The following is a 19,447-nucleotide window of genomic DNA, read 5'->3' as shown; positions in this document are numbered from 1 at the left end:
GAGAACTCTAGCAACTGGGAAACCTAATCCCCACACCTCCTGTGTAATAATAGTTGTATTGGCTAGAGTCGGTTCTCCTTTAACCTTAGGTTTCTATTGGGACCCTATAGGTTAACGACTTGAAGACTTCATTGGGATTATGAATCCAGACCCAATTATTTTCTTTGTAGTTGCGTGATCTGATCTTGTTGTTTCTATCGTACTAAGTACAATTGTAAGATTGGCTTGATATTGATTTCTCCGATAGGAAAGATATAAAAGAAGTCACAAACATCTTCGTCTCATCGTTTATGATTCCGCAATATCTTATTTCGCTAGTCGATTAACATTCTTGTGATTTGATTGATAATTCTAGGTTGTTCTTCAAGAATATAAGTCCGGGTTATCAATTGGTTCCTGTTCACCTTGATTTATCAAAATACGGAAAAAAAACTCGTAGGTATTTCTGTGGGAGACAGATTTATCTATTACCGTAGACTTTTCTGTGCGATACAGATTTGTTTATTAAAGTCTTCGACTTTGGGTCGTAGCAACTCTTAGTTGTGGGTGAGATCAGCTAAGGGAATAAAGTGCGTAGTATCCTGCTGGGATGAGAGACGTAAGGAGCGCAACTATACCTTGGATCAGTGTGAGATTGATTTGGGTTCAACTACAGTCCAGACCGAAGTTAGTTTGTAGTAAGCTAGTGTCTGTAGCGGCTTAATACAGTGTGTGTTCAATCTGGACTAGGTCCCGGGATTTTTCTGCATTTGCGATTTCCTCGTTAACAAAACTTCTGGTGTCCGTGTTATTTCTTTTCCGTATTATATTTTTTTATATAATTGAAATATCACAGGTTTGTCCGTTTAATCGATCAATTGGGAAATCCAACCTTTGGTTGTTGATTGAAATTGATTGATCCTTGAACATTGGTCTTTGGTACCGTTCAAGTGATTTCTCTTGTATTCAATTAGACTCGCAGATTTCTACTAGCTTGAGTAAGTGTTAAATCGAGAAAGTGAGATATAACTCTTTGGTATACTTTTATTAAGATTGAGTCTGACTATCTAGTTGATTCTCCTAAAAGTATATTGGGATTTATTCATACAAATTGCTAAGCGAAATATTGGGTGTGGTTGTTAGACCCCCGCTTTTTCTAAAACAAAAGAGAATTAATTAAGAAATAATTCAAATAAGAAAATGGCAAATGTTGGAGGAGGAAATGGAAATCAGGAGGGTAACAATGATAACAACAATCCTTTCTGAATTTTGAATATGCAAGAAGAGAAACACATACTTTGAATCATCACAATCAAGAGAGATTGAGGGATTTTTTGTAGCAAAAAAATAGACAGAAAAGTCGGAGAGGAGGAATATAATCGGATAAAACTAGAGTGAAGAGTTTGAACTATGGAATAAGAAAAAGGAAGCTAGCGCAACAAGGAAAGAAAGGGAAAGAGAGTATACCGAGGTAATGTGGAAGAAACCTCGATGTGCGACAAAGAGTGATAGTCATCAAGATGAAGAATTTGAGGATGCAGGTGTTGAGGAAGAGGAGGGGTCGGAGAAATATTCTCAGAAGAAGGATCAAAGGTAGGATGTCAGGTAAGGGATGACGATGCCTTATACAGAGATTATTTATCGGAGAAAGTATGTTTTCCACTTTTTTTCAAAAACTATGCTACAAGCATTGGATGTTAATTCAGATGTTGAAGAGATTGATTATCTTGACATAAATGGAAATGTGATCGAGGATCATTTGGAAAGTGATGAAGAAACAGATGATGATGATGATAATGATGATGATGACGATGACATGAAGGATGTTTAAGGAGATGATGGAGGTTATGGGACTCTAACAACATCCATCAACGACAAAGTGAGGAGGGGTATTATGATAATGAAAACCACAATAAAAGATATGATGATGATTCTTTTCCATCATCAAAGAGGCACTATAAAGATCTTGAGAAGGATAATATTGGTTTGAAAGATCATAGAAATATTTGGGCTACTTCATGAAGAGACAATGAGGCTTTTCTAATGTTTTTTATTTAGATTGTGGTTGAAATTATGGTAAAGGTCTATAAACTTCCTCCTTTACAAGTGATAACTAGTATCCATCATCAAATTTTGATTAAGGACTAGATGATAGGAGGTAACAGGGTTGTGAATGATTTTGAGTTTGTTTGTGATCTTCAGAACAATCCCGATAATATTTATAGTAATTATGTATGTTTCTTTATCTATGTTGGCATTCATATTTTTAGGATTCTGAAGGCTATGTATAATGCTGATATGAAGTTGTAAATGTAACAACACTTGTAATGGATATTTTTTTCCAATTCTTCTATCTATACTATTCCTGTGTTGGTATTGGATGATCTTCTAAAATAATTGAATAACTTCATTTAACAAATAGCCCCATATTTATAGAAATTCAATGCAGATCTAGTTAATAATAGTAAATATGAGAAAATGAAACTAGTTAAACTTTTGATTTACAGACAAGGAGGGAAAATAATCCAAAGACACGAAGAACATAGATGCTTACGTCATGATGACGGAGCAAAGCTAAAACCTTCGATATTTGTTTATTAGGAATTCATCGATTTGACATATATGTTAGATCAGGGTAAATATTAACTCATGGTTATTCATAATTCCCATTACGCAATTTTCATATATCACTATAAAAAAAAAGAAGTCTTTTTGCCACTTAAGACTTATTGATTCCTTTTTACTACTCACTCATTCATCCACTCTCTTCATATTCCTCTTATGATGTAATGGCGCTGCAAGAGGGAATCTTGGAGATACAGGATATGGTTTTATTGGCAGATACAGTGTTGGTGGATTTTCAAATAACTGTTACATGTGGTATGGGAGAAGTAACAGATTTTATGGCTGAAGTTTTTTCAGTAATAAATGCATGTGAATGAGCAATAAGCAGAGGATTTCTTCAATTATGCATCAGGACAGACTCAACCTCAATTATCAGGTCTTTCTTGTCCAATAAAATTCCTTGGTATGTAGTTACTAGATGAAATAAAATTCTAACAAGCCTGGCTAGTTTCAATTTTGTACATAGTTACAGAGACAGACAACCTAGCTAAGTTAGGAGCTACATTACCTAGGGGTGAGAAGAGAGTATATTTACACTGGCCATCATTTATGTTAAATCTGGAAATGGCAGATAAACCTTGTTATAGATTTTGTTGATTTGGTGGATGGTTGCATGTAAACGTTCACCCCTGAGTGAGTTGTTTTTTTTTTTTATTCTTTTAGTATCAATAAAATTTCTATTATCTAGAAAAAAAAATGAAAAACAAAAATCAAATATCGTAACCAACTGTACAATCTAGATGCAGTTAGCTTCCTATAGTAGGGGTGATCATTTGGCTCGAAATCCATGATTTTCATCACTAGTGGATTGGATGCGAATGTAACTTTTGGGATCCGACGGATGGTGGATTGGATGTGTATACACTCTTACAAATCCATCGGACATCCGCATCCGTTGAATTTAAAATACTCATAAGATTTTTATGATATATGATGTTAACTATGTATTTCAATAGTCCACCATTTCTCTTTTCATCATTTCCTTCCATCAAACTTTTAGGGCTTGAGCTTTAGACGCAATTTAAGTCATTTTTTTTTAAATTTCTTGATCGGTCATTATTCAAGTCATTATCGTTAGTTTTATTTTCTTAGTTTAAAATTTTAATTATAAAAAGATCCACTAGATCATTCATACCCAATCCCTCCATCCGTGTTCGGTTGTGGATGTCAAATTTGAAATCGGTCTCTATTAAATTGGATGCGCAAGAGGGCACACAGTGCTAACCTAAGAGAAAAGCCCACTACTCTTCCAAATTATGTTCCCCTGGATAGAATTACATTGAAACATTTGTTTCAAATATTTCACCGACCTAGTATTGAAAATTGCACTGTTCCTTTGTTGTCCAGTCTCCATCCATCTCTCAAGGCGATCTTAGTTACTAACTTAAGAAAAGCAGGACACAAACCGATCAATCTCCAGACTCATTGAGTTCTTGTGGGGACCAACTGTTGTTACTTTACTTGAATGCGTTATCTCCCCCACCAACAATAGCCATCAATTGCATTTAAATTCTTTCATTTAAGCGTTGGATTGGTGGTTCTGGTCACTCTTGGTTGTCACTACTTTGGCTTGTCCACCCAAACCAATAGTGAGTGAAGGATTCATGCGCTTATAACCGGCTCAAACAAATACCACGTCTGTTTCGGAAAAAATGATATTTTGAATTCTTCAATTTGACCAATTTTCAGGCAAAGTGAAACAAGGAAAAACACCACTTTTACCGAAACAAGGATAGTACAATAGCAGTAACTTCTAACTAGCCAATTTTGATTACATTTTCTTTTTACTTTTCTTTTCCGGCTCTATTTGTGCTTGCTCATTTGTCATATGGTGTGCATTTGTTTAAAAATTACTAATTTGATATTTTTTTGATTGGTATTGTAGTCAACGACTAATTTAACTATTTGTACGATTTTCATCTCCCGCGCTATAAAAGTACCATTTAAGAATGATTAAGATGGCGAAAGAAAAATCTTTTACAAGGGTGCAGGATGCACAAAGTTAGACTCATGTTTTGCTCTCGATCTGCTCTCTTTATAGCAAAAGTCAAACAGTGAAAAAGAAAAAGAAAAGTATACTAGTATTTGGTAGGAGGAGTAGCTATGAATGATAATAATATTGAGAGATTCATCGTATCTTTTTTTCATCAAATAATTAATAAACAAATGGACTCAACTCCATCAATATCACACACACTCTCTTCTACTTTAAAGATCTTTTTTAGACTTGTTCTTCTTGATTCTTCTCCTCTACATCCATCCATCAGAGAAATGAACTCACCTTTGTCTACTTTTCCTTCCATTTCTCCTCAAATATTCTTTCTTTAAGTGGGTCATTCTTCTTGTTGTATTCTTTTCTACTCTTAAATACAAAAGCTAAACTCCAATTTACCTTTCTTGTAAATGATGGTGGAATGGAATTCTTCATCCTCTATGTTTGTATCTAGTTGTCAACTCTCAAAATTCAAACCTTCTTGTTTGTTCAGGAGCACTGCTTGTTTTCACATTCACACGACACTTTTGATTCTGATTTATAGTTATAATTGAATGCGTATCTGTAAGATATTTAAATATGTGAACCTTTTGTTCCGGCAATATCATAATTATCTTATATCAGAGTAGTTGTAATGCTGTCAGATAAAAAATACTCGAACACGCGTGACGCTTGAATCTAGTTTATTGTTATTTTATATCAGAGTAGTTGTAATGCGGACGGATAAAAAATACCCGAACACACTTCATGTATATTTTGTCTTGTGTCTACTGGACGCTTGAATCTGATTTATTGATTGTTTAATTAATTATAATCCGTGATTTTTATGTGATAATTACTTGGATAATATTATTATTATTATTTTTCATTTCGACTAGCCCTTGATATATCTGTCTGACTAGTCTCTCCTTCCCATGTAGTGTTTTGGAACTCCTTCATTTCGACTAGTTCTTGATATACCCTTTTTCCTTTGTAGTGTTTTGGAACTTTGAATTGAAGATCGTTTGACTAACACTGGGGTTTTACTGTGAAGAGGAAACAACACTCTCATAGATTTCTCAAGGTGGGTTTTCATTTTCTTCTCGTGAAAAAAGGTTGAGAATTTAAGGTCTTTGAGATCAAGTAGGTAGAGAAGTAGGGTTTTGAGATTTGCTCTCTAGTCAAGTTTTCTGAGGTGGGCTGCAATGGAAAAATACATGACTTTTCTGGGTTTCCATCAGTAAAGGGATATTTATTTGAGATTGATTGAACTTGGTAAGAGAGAATTTGTGGGGTTCTGAGTTTGAATGATGAGGTTTTGAAGATGAAGAGATTGTGAGAATTGGGTCACTGATTTAGTGTTGTTTCAGTTAAGTGAATGATGGGACTTGAGAGGTTTTAAGAGTAGTGAATCTTCTTCTTCTTCAAAATGAAGAGAATGGAGAGAGGGATTCAACCTGCTCTGGTAATGTTTTTTCTCTTTTACTTTCTTGATTGAATTTCATTTTTTTTTCTTTTGATTTCTTGACAAATTTGGCTATTGTTGCATCTAGTTTTTTCAATTATTAAAGTCTATTAATTATAGGGTTTATGAGAACTTTAGAGTTTAGATGATTATGAGGTGGATCTATTTGAAATTGGTTTGATTTTCTCTATAGGAACACTAGCTGGTGTCATCATTCAATTTCTCTTTACATAGTTAGATGAAAGTTGGTATATGTCGAACTAGGAAACTCCTGAACTGAACAATTTCTCTTTACATAGTCATTAGATAGACCTTTAGTCGGATTGGATAGACATTGTCAATTTAGCTCCCTGTATTTAGTTCTGTTGGCGGTGAATTGCTGAGAAAACCCTTAGAGAATGTCTCGTTATCCAACTACTTTTCTTGTGATATACACGATGATGGTTTGCAGTTGCACAGTCTTATGGGACTTGTTCTGTAGAGTATGGTTTGCTGAATTGGATGTTTAGAAAATTCACTTTTTGGTTATACTGAATCATGGATCTCTTGATGTTGTTCCAGTAGGGAATTTGTTTCTATGTTGTTCAACATTGGGTTACTGCGACAGTTTTATTTTAGTAGCAAACTTATGGCAGTAGATTCTATCATGAGTTGGTCATTGTTTTTAACATCCTGTACTATTTAAACACGAGCAGTGGATTAAACTAAATCTCTTTGAAATTCTTTTCGAGTGTTCAGATTAGTATATTTGCTAATAGTTTGTAAGAAAATGTTGCTCATGTTGAATTTTAGAACTACAAACGAACTTTTTAGAAGATAAACTCAGTAAGGTTGTAGCGTAGGTAACTTGTCATTTTCAAGCGGTACAAGTTATTTGTTTCATTAATCTGTTGAAGGCTCAGCAATTTTGAGTATGTATGTTATCAGAGACGCAAGTCTATAACAATGTGGGTAACTTGTGCCCATTCTTCAGTTGCCAGTATTCTGAAATGCGAATAAATAAATCATTGCAGGTTGATACTACATGTCTCTGCAGAGTAGATGCAGGGCTGAAAACAGTTGTTGGGGCAAAGAAGTTTGTGCCTGGGACAAGGGTTTGCATGCAACCTAACATAAAACCATCAATCCATCCTTCGAGACACAAACCTTCACGTGAGGCCAGGAGTCGGAATCAACTACCTCTCTTACCTGGACTCCCTGATGACTTGGCAATAGCATGCTTGATCCGAGTTCCTCGAAATGAGCACCGCAAATTGCGTTTAGTTTGCAAAAGATGGTACAAACTCCTAGCAGGAAACTTCTTTTACTCTCTTCGTAAGAACCTTGGAATGGCAGAAGAATGGATATATGTCATGAAGCGAGACAGAGATAGGAAGATCTTGTTTCATGCATTCGACCCTATTTACCAACTGTGGCAGCCTCTTCCTCCTGTTCCCAAGGAATACTCAGAAGCCCTTGGGTTTGGGTCTGCTGTCCTTAGTGGCTGTCACCTTTACTTATTTGGAGGGAAAGATCCGATCAAAGGATCAATGAGACGAGTAATATTTTACAGTGCACGTACTAATAAATGGCATCGAGCTCCAGATATGCTGCGGCGGCGGCATTTTTCTGGTTCCTGTGTCATAAACAACTGCTTGTATGTTGCTGGTGGTGAGAGTGAAGGCGGTCATCGATCTCTTAAATCAGCCGAAGTGTATGACCCTAACAAGAACAGGTATTATTTTAAAGTTCAATTAGCTGAGTGAAAATGGAGACGATTTTTTATCTATGTTGTCCTTCCTCTATATTGGTTTCTGTTGCTTGATCAATGAATTGATCTTTATAATTCTGGTAAAATGAAAACTTAGGTGGTCCTTTATTTCGGAGATGGAAACAGCAATGGTACCTTTCATTGGAGTTGTCCACGATGGGAAGTGGTTTCTTAAAGGACTGGGACCTCACCGGCAGGTCATAAGTGAAGTCTACAATCCTGAAACTGATAGCTGGAATGCAGTCTATAATGGAATGGTTGCAGGTTGGAGGAACCCAAGTATATCTATGAACGGAAATCTCTATGCCCTAGATTGCAAGGATGGGTGCAGATTAAGGATTTATGACGTGGCTACTGATACTTGGGGAAAGCATATAGATAGTAAGCTGCATCTAGGTAGTTCTCGTGCCTTGGAAGCAGCGGCTCTTATCCAATTAAACGGAAAGCTATGTATAATACGCAACAACATGAGCATTTCCATGGTGGATGTATCAAATGCTGATAATGGCAGAAGCTCAACGTCAGATCATTTGTGGGAGACTATTGCTGGAAAAGGGCAATTCAAGACATTCATCACAAATATCTGGTCAAGTTTTTCCAGCCGGAACCGTATAAAAGTTCATCTTCTTCATTGCCAGATGCTTCAAGCATAAACGGATACTGATTTGAAGTTAGGTCTAGCGGCTGTTCTTATTTTTGTAGAGATCTTCTGGAGTTTTTTGGTTAAGATCGCCTTGGTCATGAAGGAAGCATGGAAGAAGACCTCTTTTTTGTTGTTGTTTCATTAGTTGTACTCATTGTATGTTTATATGATAGCATAAGACTTTACTGCAATCTTATATGTTACACCAGACACTCGACAATTCAAATTGTGCCTCCTCTCTGAATCAGTAGTTCAACGTTTTTGATTCAGAACTGCCTGCCTGTTTTGTTTGTAGGAGTGGAATATCGCACATACCATTAACTATGCGAAGTGAAGATTATCTAATGTAAGCGAGGACTATCGCACACCACAAAGTCGAGATGACGCATCGAGTGATGTCAGCATAGTCACGAGCAAAGTATGATGATCTATGCGAAGTATAGTCTGTGCGAGAATGAGTGATTGTATATGAGCGAATGTAACGCACAGAAATTCCGAAAATAGTGAATCTCTTAGCTGTCATCCACTATGTAAAATCCTATATAAGGGAAAGAGTTTCTTACTTGTAAGAGAGATCTTTTAGTGTGTACTAGACAGGAAACTAGGAGAGAGAAAGTTTATTTGGAGAGCAAGTAAAGTCATTATAATATCTTGTAATCAATTCTAAACCTTAATAATCAATAAAGAGTTCATTATGATAACTTAGAAGATTGTTTAGATACATTGGGGTGTGGTTGTAGGATTTACTGCAACTACATTTTTGGCGCCAGAAACAGGGAAATTAATAAATCCTGATAGTGAATCTATAGAATCTTGGGAAAAGTAAGGCCTGGAAATTGTGGAGAAAGCTTTTTAATTCTTTGAACTTGCAGATGGTGAGAATCGGATCTACTGTTGAACAAGGAACGACAACTAGAAGAAGTAATAGAATTGCTGAAAGAAGACGAGGTACAAATCCTGAACAACAAGAAGAGCAAGAAGGAGAAAATCAAGGAAATGAAGTTCCAATTGGAACTCAGCGTGAACAAGAGCGGAATAATGATATTGATTATGATAGAGTAAGTATCCATACTGCACGAACAAATTCAACTGAAGAAGAGGAACAAAGGACTAGGGATGAAGGATTAATTGAAGGAAGTGACGGGAATATGACAATTGCAGAACTTAGACAAGGATTACTAGCACAACGAAGGAGAGAGGAAGAAGAACGTGTGAATCTAATACGCCAGAATAATGATCTAAGAGAAGAGAATCTTCGATTGCAAGAGCGTAGATCAAGAAGAACTACACGATCAAGGTCGAGATCAAGCAGAAGTTCATCAAGAAAAAGTCGATCTAATCAAGGAGATGCTAGGCGAAGACAACGCATGGAAACCATTGAAGAAAATATGCAGGAGGATGAAAATTTAGCTCAAGATCGAGGAACTTAACGATATGAACATCCACGTGAACTTCTTCATCGCACACATCATAATCTTGAAAAAGAAGAAGATGATCCAAGACAAGAACAGGTGATGTTACATGGAAGAGAAATGGTGAGAGATCAATATGAGTGCGAAGAGGAAGTTACACGTGCGAGAGAAGAAAACAATAGGCAAAGAAGAAGGGAAGAAATTGAAGAGAGAGAATTGCAGGAAGCGTTACGTCAAAACAATCATGACAATACATTAAGACGACGCGAACGTTATCACATGGATGATACATAACAAAGAAGGATTGCGTTGCAAGAAAACGAAATGTTAAGACATCAACATGATCGCACGAATGAAGAAGAGTGGCATGATAGAGTGCAGAATGATATGAACATTGAGAGAGAAAGGCGTAGGCGAAGAAGAGAAGAAGCTGAAGAATGCGAAATACAAGAGGAAGTACGTCAGAACAATCATGTGAATAGATTGAGGCAAGCAAGATTAAAAAGACCAATGCGAGAAGATTTAGATCAAACCTTAAGTGAAGAAATTCTGAGAGAAATGGAAGAATTAAGAGAAATGATGACTACACGAAGAAATGGTGGAAGGAGACAATTAGAAGAAGCACTAGAAGAAGATGGAAAAACTCCGTTTACAAGACAAATTCAAATGGCGGTGATACCACCAAAGTGAAATTTACCAGTGTTCACCAGTATATTTGATGGAAGTACATGTGCGATACAACATGTGAAAGCTTACACTCGATCTTTACTGCAATGGGAAAAGAATGATGTGGTAATGTGTAAGTATTTTGCTGTGAGCTTAACAGGAGAAGCATTGAAATGGTTTGAAGGACTACCAATAGAAACCATTGGGTCATTCCACCACTTACATAACGTCTTTTTGGGACAATATATCAGCAATAATATGTCACGACTAGGGATTGAAACAACATTTGGACTTCGCAGAAGAATAAATGAGAGTTTGCGTCACCTAACCACACGTTGGAGAACCATGTGCAGTGAAATGGCAAGAATAGTGGATGAACGATATCTTATTTTAGCTTTTGTTAATGCTCTTTTCCCTACAGATTTATTATATACTCAAATCTTCAGGATAAAGGACGCAATAACAATGTCAGAGTTGCGCGAATTTCAAGAAGAATACATAGCACTTGAAGAGAAGCTGAGAGATATGGAATCCTTCCCATTAACAGTACCTGATACGAAGAGTGGAAATGCAAGTTTACTCCCAAGAATGACAAATGCAGTTGCGAGTACATCGCAAGGAAATCAAGGAAAGAACGTTACAGAAATGGAACAAAAGCTTGTAGCCATGGGTAGTGCAGACCAAGAAGAATTCGAGAGGGACTATAAATAAAAACAACTTCAAAATCGCGGAGGTAATAATAAGACTCAAACAATGGATAATCCACCAGAAGGTTATGGAGGTCAACAACTATATAATAATAAAAGACAAGGAAATGGAAGAATAGTTTGGGAACAGATAAACTTGCCAAAGTTAAAAACTACAATTGATAAAGTATGGGAAGTTGTTATCCTAATGGAGGAAATACCTGAACCACATAATGTAGGAGATGAGACACCACCGGGGAGAAGAAGTAAAGAATTTTGTGTATATCATCGCTTTCATGGCTATACGACAAACAATTGTAGAAATGTAAGGAAAATCATACTGCGAATGATAGAACAAGGAAAGTTAAATCACTTCTTAGTACATCAATCAAATAATCTACCACTGCCATCACCAGGAGAGAATGCTAATGAAAAGGAGAATAGAAGGAACACATATGAAATTAAAGTGGGTGCGAAAGCAAAGAATTTATACTGCAATTCAATTATACATTCATTCAAGAATATAGAAGACTTTCATGATAATATCTTAAGTCGGGTATATGCAAGAGATGCTGATGGAAGAGAAATTCTTAATCTCGCTAAAGTGTCACCTTTAAAGGATTGGCAAAAACAAGTTATCTCATTTAGCGCAGAAGAAACATCAGGAGGAGGAGAATCACATGAATGCCCATCGGTGGTGAGATTAGTAATTAACATGAAAGTGAAAGAAGAAAATGATGAAGAGGATGAGGTGAACACATGGTCTATTAATATAATAATTATAGATCCTGGAAGTTCTGTAGATATCCAATTTTATCATATGTACAAGACAATGGGTGGTACAGATGATGAGTTAATTCCCTTGACTTATAAAATATATAGCTTTAATGGGGCTGCGAATAAGCCAAAAGGTGAGGTGACAATGCGAATCGTCCTACAAAATTTACCAACAGAAATTGTGTTCTGTGTTTTGGATGCCGATTCACCTTATAACGATTTAATTTGAAGGCCGTGGTTGCATAGTATCCTAGCAGTGGCTTCGACATTTCACCAGTGCATAAAGTTTCATTTACCTCAACGAATTGGAATAATAAGAGGAGATACCGTTGAAAGTAGAAGTTTTCAACAAGTTGATATTGATACGTGCGAAGAGCGGGAAAGTAAACGAAGAAATTGGAAAAAGCATGTTTCAAATAGTCAAAGAGCGGAAAGATTAATGGTAGATGTAGTATTCAATGTTGAAAGAAAAGATAAGCAGGATACTAAATCAGAATCTTCTGCGAGGAGTAGTACAAAAGAAGTAGAGAAATAATTTCTACTAGAGAAGGACGAGTACAGAGGCAGAAGTAGAGTTCTCAAGAGAAAGATGGAAAGCTGCGAAGATACTCGCACATAGAAGAATGAAGAAGTTATGCGAACTAATATTCTGAAGGGTATCTGTGAACTCAGAGACATACAAAAGTGAAGTAACCAAATAAATGGAATGAGGAATGCGAATATTTTTCTTTATGAGAAAGAAACTAATTAGATATCTACGTGCTAGAGTTGTATGATTTCAAGATTTAGAATGGAATGAAAATTCTATCTTTATTTGATAATTCAATAAAAGATAAATAAAAAATCTTTACAGTAAGACCTTAACAAAGGCAACAGTTATCCGAATGTGGCGTGCAACCTAGTTCGCATACATGAAAGAGGCAAAAAGTAAGACCTATCGCACGTCATATTTGGAGGAACCTTGAAAAAGCATAACTCAAGGGAAAGCAACACCGACCCTGGAACTTGAGTTATGGAGATTTGGGGTGAGAAAAACGAGAAAGCCCATCCGGGAGAGGTGCCTTAAATTTCAAGTCTAAGTTTGCAATCTTAGATTGGAAGACCAAGGTGAGAAAGTCTCTCCCAAGGAGTGCAGAAACTCAATCAGGGCGCCGAGGTACACGGTTGAGTCAAGAGTTCCCGGGGCGTCTGGAGCGTACCTTTCCACTCTTGACAAGTCCTGACTATGATGCATTCGGTCCGAAGATACCCCATTTAGGGTGCAGTCTCGTAACCACAAACCTTATAGGTAAAGGGAAAAGAGACTGCGAAATCAACTGGTTGTTGGAATTACCGGATGGGAAGAGCCATAATCTTAACCCGATAGAGGTAACCTTCCTTGAAGGGGCAACCAGAGGGGAAGATAAGGACGGCACCCTCCATTAGGGAGCTGAATTGTGTCAAAAGACGTAAATGTCATGAGACTTTCTGCTCCAAAGAGTATTAAGACTTGTCATATTTATGCAATCAAAACCTGAATAGTAAATAATACAAGAAAAATATAAGATGTGATCAATGGGTCAATATATTACAATATAAAGACTTCCTGCGATCTCATCGCACCAGAAAGAAAAGTAAGACCTTTAATTAGGAAGGCAAAATGAGAACTTATAAGAAAATAAAATTAAGAATAATCTTGTTTTGCAGGAATCCACAGAGAAATCAAGATATGTGCGAAAAAATCGCACATACTAATCATACTTCGCCTATCAAGATGTGACAACTAATAGAGGCAAGAATGGGAATGTAAAGGGGATGTTACTTGTCCCATTTGATAGTATCATATGCATGCAAAGAAGAATGACATTTTGAGTGCGAATGCGAATAAAAGGGAACTTGTATTATAGGAATAAAAGTTAATTCTTAAAAGATACATATTCAAGAAGAGGATTTCAAGATTACATGAACATGTACAAGGGGAAAAAAAGAATATACAATAAGAAAAAATGATTAATCTTCGTTTTCTTCATCTCGCTCAGACTCAAAATTATTTTCTTCTTCAGATTCTTCATCTTCTACATCGCTATCCAAAATTTCAGGAATGGGCTCATTCTCAGGAACTTCAGGGAATTTATATTTTGAGAGGGGAATGTTATTCTCGATGCAATCTTTTTTAACAGCAGCTATGCGAGCACGGTTAGCATCATTACTATTATTCCTAACAGTAATGACGAAATTCTTCTTCAACTGTCGGTACTTAGAATAACGTGCAGAAAACTTTTCTTCTTCAGAAGATAGACGTGTCTGAAGATCTTCGATTTTCTTAAGATACTCCTTTTCTTTCTCTGCGAGGCATAAATAAACGGTTAGAATGAAGAAAATATTATTCTTAAGGAGATAACAAATATAAAAGAGCAACAAACAACCTTCATGATTAGAAATAATGTCTTTAATCAATGCAGAATGCTCAGCTTGAAGGCTCACGTTTACGGCTAAACCCTTCCTAGCATCATTCAGAATCCTAGAAGCCCAATTATACTCAGCTTCACTTTCTATGAGAAGTTGAGAGCGAATTAAATTTATTTCTTCAACAAGTACATTCTTTTCACTCAAGGCTGAGTCACGTTCTTTCTGGACTTTAATAATATATTCTTGGAATGATTCTAGTGCTTTCACACCCTTAAGGGCAATCTCATCTTTTTCATCAATGAGTTTATTCTTCTTTGTCTCCAAAGCCTGAATTATTTCCTTACTCTCATGAAGACGATGTTTGAAGTTATTAAGTGTAGACAATGGAGTTCTATGACTTTTTCTAAGAGCAGCATATTTCAGTTGCAACTCTTCCAAGTTAAGATTCTTGAATCCTTGGGTGGAATAATTATTTAAAGAAGAATTAAGGTGTTCTAAAAGGATTTCATCATCAGGAAGATTAGCTTCCTCATCCGAAAGGTTATAAAGGTCTGCGAATATAATATTGTAAGAGGTGCGAATTATCGCATAAGAATAAAAAAACAGGAAAGGTAAAGATTACATACCAAGGAGTTCACTATTTCTTTCTCGGGTCTTGAGAACCAATTTTTCGTTGAGGGAATTCTTATCCGAAAGTTTAGTATTATCAACTTTAAGTTGGGAATTTTCTAGCTCCAACTTAATCAGTTTCCTTTGATAATTAATAGAGATTACATAAGACAAATGAGCCCCCTGCGAGAATGTAAAATATTTTGAATAACAATGAAGAAAAGATAAAAGACAAAAAACAAATATTAAGTATTACCAAGGAGGTAATCGTATACTGGAGATTTGGATTTATCGCCGAGGCAGCTCCACGAAGAGATGGATCATCCAAAATAGGAGCATCACAAATTTTTGAAATCATTTTAAATGCACGATTTACTTCTTCATTGTCAACAGCAGTCAGAAGATCCCCAGCAAAAAGATTGGATAATTCTTTCAAAGAAGAATCGATTGATAAACCTTCATGAGAAGGAATGTTGTTGTCACTAGACTCCGAACTTGAAGAAGAATCGTATCTTTTACGCTTATTAGAGAGATCATCCATTGAAGAAGTCGTTTTGGATGAAGATTTAGATATGGGTTTTTTAGGAATATTTTTACCCTTACCCGAAGTCTTAGAACCCAATGATTTAACCTACACAAATAATCAAGATAAGAAACAGAGGCAACAATATTGTTAAAATTAAAAGGAGAGTGTTTCTTACTTCCTTATTCTGCGAGGAAGATGCATTGTGTGAAATTTTAACTTTCTTTGCAGCCTGAAAAGAAAGAAATAAGGAAATAAGAAATAAAAGGAATAAGATATACGAGATTAAGAATACTTATGCGAAGATTTCATACCACTTTTTTTTTCTCAGTTTCGGATAGTTCAAATTTCCAAGGTTGATAAGAAGAAAGCTTTTCAGGAAGAGGAATATCAGAACCATCTTCGGCTTTACCAGAAATATAAGGACCTTCTAGAATGGCAGGGAATCTAAGCCAACTTGAGTCATTAGATCTGCGAGCAGTGTTATTGGATTTGTCATTCCAATCAACATCTCGCATGATCCTCTTATCTTCAGTAATACCATCTTTTTTTCTTAAGCGAACGGCCATTTAGTCATGTTACTCTTCATAAGTCCAACGTAATATTGATTGAAGAAATTATCAAGGGTGTATTCGATAGGGTCAATAACCTTATCACGATATAATTCGTTTCGAACCTCATAAGAATAAGAGGTCTCTAATCCAGCTGCGCGACGTGAATATTCCAACGTTATTCTAATTGCATCACCACTTAGTTGGAATATTCCCCGTGCGAATAGATCATCAGCAAGAATTTCATATAATAAGGAAAATTCTGGGTTATACAAGGGAATTGGGAATTATTCAGAAGTTTTCCTAGTGAAACAATAACCCTATGACTGCTCCATTGTTCAGAATTGATCAAATCAATATCGAGTTTGGATGAATAATCAGATGATGAAGGAAGAGAAAGTGAATAACCTCTTGCTTTGAGTTCTTCATTTACTTTAATGAATTCTGCCTCCATCTTTTTGCCAGCTGGAGCCATTGAAGAATGGGAATGAAAGAAGAATGACAGTTACTTTAAGCTTTGATTAAGATCAAGATCAATGAGGTCAGTAGCAGAGAAGATGAAATAAGAAAGTAAGAAGTAAAAAGAAGAAAGAAGAAGACGAAGAAAGATATATAGGAGAAAGTTAATTTCGATTTTCGAGATTTTATTTCATTAATGCGAAGAATGAAAGGATAAAAACAGACGGTTGCAAGGACGTGTCAGATAATGAGTGGTCAAAAAGACACGCGTAAATAAGAAAAAACTAGAATTTTGGGGGAAAATCGGCAGGATATAATATGAAAAGATACATATGTGCGATATTATAGGATGAGAATTTCTCATATCGCTCATCTCATAGCGTAAGCGATATGAGAAGGGGAAAAATGTAGGAGTGGAATATCGCACATACCATTAACTATGCGAAGTGAAGATTATCTAATGTAAGCGAGGACTATCGCACACCACAAAGTTGAGATGACGCATCGAGTGATGTCAGCAAAATCACGAGTAAAGTATGATGATCTATGCGAAGTATAGTCTGTGCGAGAATGAGTGATTGTTTATGAGCGAATGTAACACACAGAGATTCCGAAAATAGTGGATCTCTTAGCTGTCATCCATTATGTAAAATCCTATATAAGGGAAAGAGTTTCTTACTTGTAAGGGAGATCTTTTAGTGTGTACTAGACAGGAAAATAGGAGAGAGAAAGTTTATTTGGAGAGCAAGTAAAGTCATTATATATAATATCTTGTAATCAATTCTAAACCTTAATAATCAATAAAAAGTTCATTATGATAACTTAGAAGATTGTTTAGATACATTGGGGTGTGGTTGTAGGATTTCCTGCAACTACATTGTTCGTCTCAAAACAAGTCCAGTTTTGTGTTAAACTTTCACTTGATAAACCATTTAAGTTTCTCAACGGTATCAAATTTGGATGCAGATTCTGTTAACTAGGTGACGTTACATGGCAAAAAGAAAACATTGCAGGTTTGCAACGGAGAATTATGGTAACCAAAACCCTTCACTGGTTAGTATTTTTAACAGCCTCAATTTTGCATTTTTTTGCCACACCCTACAAGTATTTACATTCATAAGAAGCGCATGGACATGACAATATTACAGTAAAACCTCCATATAAGAATCGTCCATCAAGGAATAAATTTCATATATAAATTATGGTCTGGACTTGATTTAATTTATGTAAAAATTACCTCTATATAAAAATAACCTACCTCCATATAAGAATCATCCATGAAGGAATAAATTTCATATATAAATTCTGCTCCGGACTTGATTTAATTTATGTAAAAAAAAATTGCTGAGAAACACACCATACATTAACTAAAAAGAAAGTTACAAGCATCCACCAAAGGTTCATTCATTACAAGAGAATCCAAGAAAGGAGAAAAAGAAACCCATTTTTTCTTAATACATAACCTTCTAGCCCGACGAGCAAGTCGATCAGCTAGACGATTTTTAACACGCTTAATATACATAACCTTAAAAGTTTGGTTACTAGAAAACACACACCTACAATCAACCAGAAAACACTACTTCTCCAACTTATATTAATACAATCTCCAATGAATATATTCAACTAACTGGAGACAATCACTGACAAAAGGCACCTTAGACAGATTCATTTCTCGCACCCAGTTGACAGCTTTAAAAGAGCCATCTACAAACATAATATTATCCACCACACCATTTGAGATCTTCATTTTATTCTTAACTACACGAAGAGTTCTTGGATGATGGCTGTCGTAGGCTCAACAAATTAATAAAGATATTTCCCACTAATTAACTAGTAATATAGCGGTAGTAAGAGATCATTCCCACAGAGAGCTGTGTAACTGATAGGTTATTTGTATCATCAAAATAGTAAATAACAAAAAGGTGGTTTTGGTTGTAAGATAAATAGAAAGACAATAAAGAAGAAAAGAGATGATTAAGGAATCCTTCGCTGTTACCAAGCGATAGCAGAATTAGAATATTTATCTATCTTTCGTTAGAACCATTCATCACCAACCGTAGAATAGAAGCTAGAGCAGTTTCATCCCCAAAGTTCCTTGTGCAACCGGATACCGAAGCGCTCGCATATCAAGTTATATCCAACCGAACCACCAAGTAGTAGAGCACTCAAGGTGTAACCCAATCAGAAGCTTTAAATTATGTGAACTTAGGTTGATCCTAGAAGTTAGACTCTTAGCGCAAGGTCCACTTACTAGTGTTGTCTTCACACACGATTGCTCCAAAAAATCCATCTGAGAGGTCTCACGTTCTCAACTTGTGTAAGGGTTATTCAACAATTACACGAATACCCTAACCCTTTACTAGCAATAGAATGATCAAAAGATTAATCCAGTTGTACACTTGAACAATCTAAAAATCAATCATAAACCCTAAATATAGTGAAAACAGATGATGATGATTAAAACTCTCAATAAATTTGTATTAGTAGTAAAGCTTCATGCTTATAGCATTGAATTCATTCTTAATCACAAAGGATTTAGCTACTCATATTACAAAGAAGATGAATAATGGTGGTTTCCCCCTAAAGGGGTAAACCCCAGGGTTTGGATGTAGAATAAACCCTACCTTGCGATATGATATGATCTCTTCTTTGAAAGGCATAATACCCATTTATATAGGTTTATATTTCTTGGCCTTAAACTATCCTAGTCGGTTAAGTAACCCGACCCGAAAAATAGTAAAGAAAGACCCTAACGTGAATTTTAGCCTTCATGGTTTGCATACCGGTTTGCAAACTGAAATTATGTAATATAATCTAGGGAAATTCTTTTGCATACCAGTTTGCAAACTGAAATTTCAGTTACTCTCGTTTGCATACTGGTTTGTCTGCGGTATTCGATAAAAAGCTTTTTTTGCCCACAACTTCTTCGTCCGAACTCGGAA

At 35.8% G+C, this 19,447-nt stretch overlaps 1 protein-coding gene across 1 annotated transcript; it reads left to right on the top strand.

Moving 5' to 3' along the window:
• The first annotated feature begins 5,383 nt into the window (after nucleotides 1–5,383).
• LOC113355731 (F-box/kelch-repeat protein At1g55270-like) lies at nucleotides 5,384–8,693 on the top strand. Its single transcript, XM_026598667.1, has 3 exons — nucleotides 5,384–6,041; nucleotides 7,055–7,755; nucleotides 7,889–8,693. The coding sequence occupies exons 1-3, from the start codon at nucleotides 6,006–6,008 to the stop codon at nucleotides 8,442–8,444; spliced, it is 1,293 nt and encodes a 430-aa protein (XP_026454452.1). The 5' UTR covers nucleotides 5,384–6,005; the 3' UTR covers nucleotides 8,445–8,693.
• Nucleotides 8,694–19,447: the final 10,754 nt, after the last annotated feature.

This window comes from Papaver somniferum, chromosome 3 (assembly GCF_003573695.1).
Source record: "Papaver somniferum cultivar HN1 chromosome 3, ASM357369v1, whole genome shotgun sequence".
In the NCBI taxonomy this organism is placed as follows: domain Eukaryota; kingdom Viridiplantae; phylum Streptophyta; class Magnoliopsida; order Ranunculales; family Papaveraceae; genus Papaver; species Papaver somniferum.
The sequence above is the reverse complement of the archived record's forward strand: the minus strand, read 5'-3'. Positions and strand labels throughout refer to the sequence as shown.